Below are 4,308 nucleotides of genomic sequence, written 5' to 3' on the forward strand. Positions count from 1 at the left end.
ATTAACTTAATTGTCAAATTCGCTCAAGCGCAATGCATCTTAAATCTCTTATATGATATCGCATTTTTTTAAATTAATTTTTTATTTTGTTTTATGTCATATGTACCATAAATGCCAATTATATACCTTAATAATATCAAGAGCAAAAAAATCAAATAAAATCTTTTAGGCAAAACTCAAAGTTAGGTAATAAAAAGTTATATCAAATTCAAGATTTATGTATGCGTAAATTGCAGCAATTTAATTAAATCAAAATGTAATATATTAGAAACTTATTTTCTTGCTTAATATCATTATAATTAGAATATTTATATCATTATCATTAGAATATTTTTACTTTATTTCTAAATTAAAATGCAAATAATCTTTTAATTGGAAAAATGAATTATACACATCTTAACATACATTTTCTTCCTTAAACATAAAACTCTTAAATAGATAAAATACTTTAATGTTGTGTAATTTTTACGACTTCAAACGTCCAACAATTAAAAATTCTAATATAGAAAGCTTTAATGATAAAACGTTTTACGAGTTCTGATTATTATCTAAAATTCAAGGTTGACCTTGTGATGTCTTATTAACTTATTACATATCTTTTATCAATAATAAATATAAATCATATTTGATTGAAATCAAATTACATGATAAAGACAGTGTGATATAAAATTTAATTTAATTCAAGTTTTTTTATGTTAGTTCATAAATTATCGACTTATGATTGAGTTATAATTGCAGATTGTTCAATATTATTCGTGGCCTAAAAAAAGCAAATATACTCTGACATAAAAATTTTTCTGCAAAATAATATGACTAATAATCTTTCCTTTCGAGGAAAGTATATCTTCGATAGATAAAATCTGTCCTTGTGATAACGTGATATGAATATTTATAATATTCTATAAATTCAAGCGGCTATAAAAGCCGCTTGAACTCCACCAGTCACATTTAAACGAATCGGAGAGGTGTTAATAAGACGATACGTTTCTTAGTCCGAGTTAAATAAAGGATAGGCGATGAAGGGTAAGTATTAAAAATATTAAAAATCTTTTTATAATAAAATTATCATTAAAATAAAATGATCAAATGACATGCTATGTGTCGGAAATTTTTAACAATCCAATTTTATTATATAAATATCTGACGCATTCATTCGACTGTAATAAAAGCTGGTTAAATCATGATTCGCCCGTATCTACAATTGATACTTTGACAATGTGATTTTTGTTCTGTATAGGAATATACGTCGCCATCGTCTTCCTGGCAGCTTCGACCGTGAGCGTCGTGAACTCCGACCAGGATTTTTCGGAAGAAGTCTTCTTGGATGATATTCCTATAGTATGCCCATTGCCACAACCAAATTGGAGGAACACCACAACCAACATCCCGCATGAAAATAATTGCGTGTTGTTTTACAAGTGTAAACTGGGACAAGGTATCGAACAAATATGTCCCTTGATGATCGAAGGAGATCCAGAGTCGAGATTGCATTACAATAGACGCCTGCAGGTTTGTGATTGGCCATGGCAGGCCGGTTGCGCAAGTTGCCCAATACAGTATCCAAATGGAACATTTCCGCCGCCGGAAAAAATAAATAATCCAGCGAACGATTGCGAGTACCTACAGTGCGAAAATGGACACGCACTTGGACCATTTCGTTGTCCAACTGGTACATGCTTCAGTCGCACATGTCAGGAATGTGTTAGGGACAGGAATAATGGAAAATGCAATTGGGAAATTCCAATATGCATAGAAGGCGATCGAAGACTGCATGATTGTTACTGCAATTTTTATGAAGAATGTACAAGAATTAACGGACAACTTCATTGGATCCAGCATGTGTGCGAAGGTGGTATACATTTTAGTCCCACACAAAAAAGATGCATGCTACCGAATGAAGCTAATTGTCCACACATAAGGCATCTATAAGGCAGAAAAAAATTGTTGTAATTATCACAACCATATTTATAGTCATTTTCGGTGCCAGCTATATATTATTCATATCGAACTACAAATATAATTATTATTAACGCTACAGCAATAGCTATAAAATTGAAGCACATCTAATCATAATTATTTTATCATGAAATAATTACAAATATTACTTTTTTCTCAGTGTATTATAAAAACCTGGCAAACTATTCAACGCTTAGTCTGAAGAATAAATGGTGTCACAAGTGCAGTTGCAGGTTACATATACGAATATAAAAGAAAGAATCTTTTTTCAAAGTTTTTTTCTTTGATAAGTATAAAGATATGACTTCTCTCTCGTTTTCTCTCTTTAAAAATATACAAATACCCAAATCATAAAAGTCATGAAGACATTTGTGCATCGATTTCAGAAAATACTAAAGTAGTGATGATGAAGAAGAAATTACTTTACAACTACTAAAATTGTTATTAATATTGTTATTATATTTGTTTGAGTAGCTAGTTTCCTAAGATATTTTAATAAATCTGATAAAATGTATGATCATTTCTTTGCAACTTCCCTGTCAGTGTAATCCTTCTGTAAATACATACATATATACCACTCATGTCACACACACACACACACACACACGCGCGCGCACGCGCGCGCGCACACATACACTCACATCGCTGTTTTGTCATTTCCAATTCAGATAAAAAAAACTTATGATAAGAATAATCTTATTTGGTAATCTGCAGTATAAAATAAAAAGATATCAATTATCGCTCGGATATTCAACCGTAACACCAAATACAGACGCTGAGCGTCGCATCATCAGTACGAATTATAAAAATAAATCAAAATTATTAATAAAAATTTCTTCTATACAATCTCTAGTCACGAATCTTATCATTCAGTCTCCAAATGCACACTTATAAAAATAAATAAAATTTCAATGTGTGCTAATTTAAGTATTTGCGTAAAATCATGAAAGACAAAATTAAAGAGACTTATAAAAAAGCAGAATACTGGCAGCATTTCGATTCCGGTGACACAGTGACACGGAGCCTATCAGCCAAAACCCCTCCATTTGGCGGTCGTTCCTGATAAATAGAACGGTACCGGGAACAGTGTCGCGAGTCCCGACAATGGACCGCCGGAAGACCGGGGCAGCTTTAATTTCCCCCCGTAGTTCCTGGCAATTACCGCGCGGCGCGACCTGATAGCCATCTCTATCTCCGACCACAATGCCGTCAGTTCCGACGCACCCCGTTCCTTGCCACCTTGCCAGCGATTTACTTCCCTCCTCACCCACGGAACGTCGTCGACCTTCGACGATTTTTCTTGTCCCGGCGTGATACACGAGCTGTCCGATGTCCCTACAACCGATTGGACGAACTCGCAAATTATTGATGAAAAGATCGAGAATCTAGATATATCCTCTAAAAATGTCTCCTAGAATCAAGAAAGAATCTTGTAGGAAATTACATTCTATATAATTTTATACAGTATCCATTAGTCATCATATGACTGAAATTGTTCGTCTCTCTCTTGACTGAATAATATTATCATTATTAAAGATCATTAACATCATCATGCTATTATTAGAAATATCCATTGGAGATTGCAGTAGAAATTAAAAGAATTAATTTATAATTAATAGCGGTGAATCTGCAAATAAACATTGAAATAAAAATTAATGAATTATTTTCTCGAATGTCAAAGTTTCTTAGATTGAACTTTTTTTTTCATTTGAAAGACGTCTGCTATAACATTCATGAATATTGCGCAATTAGTTTCTTCCGAAGCCGTAACTTATTTACACGAGAGAAACACAAGGGTACACGTGAGAAGCGGTACGCCCGAAAGTCGAGTGTTTAACAACTCGGCGGCCAAACTCCTTCGAGAAGCTCGTAAATGGTGTGGGACGATTGGAACGCAACTGCTTAAGTTCGGTCACCGGAGAAAGAAGAGAAGGAAAGGGTATGCGACAGCAGGTAAATCTCTCTCTCTCTCTCTCTCCCCTTCTCTCACGGCAACATTATCGTGTTTTAATTTAACTTGCAGCTGCACTTTAATTAGACTTTGGCTGAATGAGGAGACGACGCTCGACGGGCAAAGCGAATAAGTACTGGCAAGTAAACGAGAGGCGAAGCGAGCGAACTTTATTCCTCATCCATTTCCCTGTCCCTTGGCGACCTCCTCTGCCTTCCTCCCCCCGTATATCTCCTTCATTCCCATCTATATCTACGGTTAGACAGAAAATTCGAGTGATAAGGAAAGAGCGCAGCGGAAAAGGAAGGTAATTGGCCAATGCTGACAATACGGCCAGCAACGTCGCTTCTACTTAATTTTTCTTCTCTTTGCAACTTCACTTTGTAGTAAGAAAGGTATTC

General features: G+C 34.6%; 1 protein-coding gene across 2 annotated transcripts; it reads left to right on the forward strand.

The window, feature by feature from the left end:
• The first annotated feature begins 941 nt into the window (after positions 1-941).
• Positions 942-2,296, forward strand: LOC108690421. 2 transcript variants are annotated; one of them, XM_018197709.1, is made up of 3 exons: positions 942-1,023; positions 1,238-1,946; positions 2,117-2,296. In XM_018197709.1, exons 1-2 carry the CDS (start codon positions 1,017-1,019, stop codon positions 1,927-1,929), a joined length of 699 nt encoding a protein of 232 aa, XP_018053198.1. In that variant the 5' UTR covers positions 942-1,016; the 3' UTR covers positions 1,930-1,946; positions 2,117-2,296. The 2 variants fall into 2 exon arrangements, with proteins under 2 accessions (XP_018053198.1, XP_018053197.1); XM_018197708.1 differs by lacking the exon at positions 2,117-2,296 and having other exon boundaries at positions 1,238-2,055.
• The last annotated feature ends 2,012 nt before the right edge of the window (positions 2,297-4,308 follow it).

Source organism: Atta colombica, unplaced genomic scaffold, assembly GCF_001594045.1.
Source record: "Atta colombica isolate Treedump-2 unplaced genomic scaffold, Acol1.0 scaffold32, whole genome shotgun sequence".
NCBI lineage: Eukaryota > Metazoa > Arthropoda > Insecta > Hymenoptera > Formicidae > Atta > Atta colombica.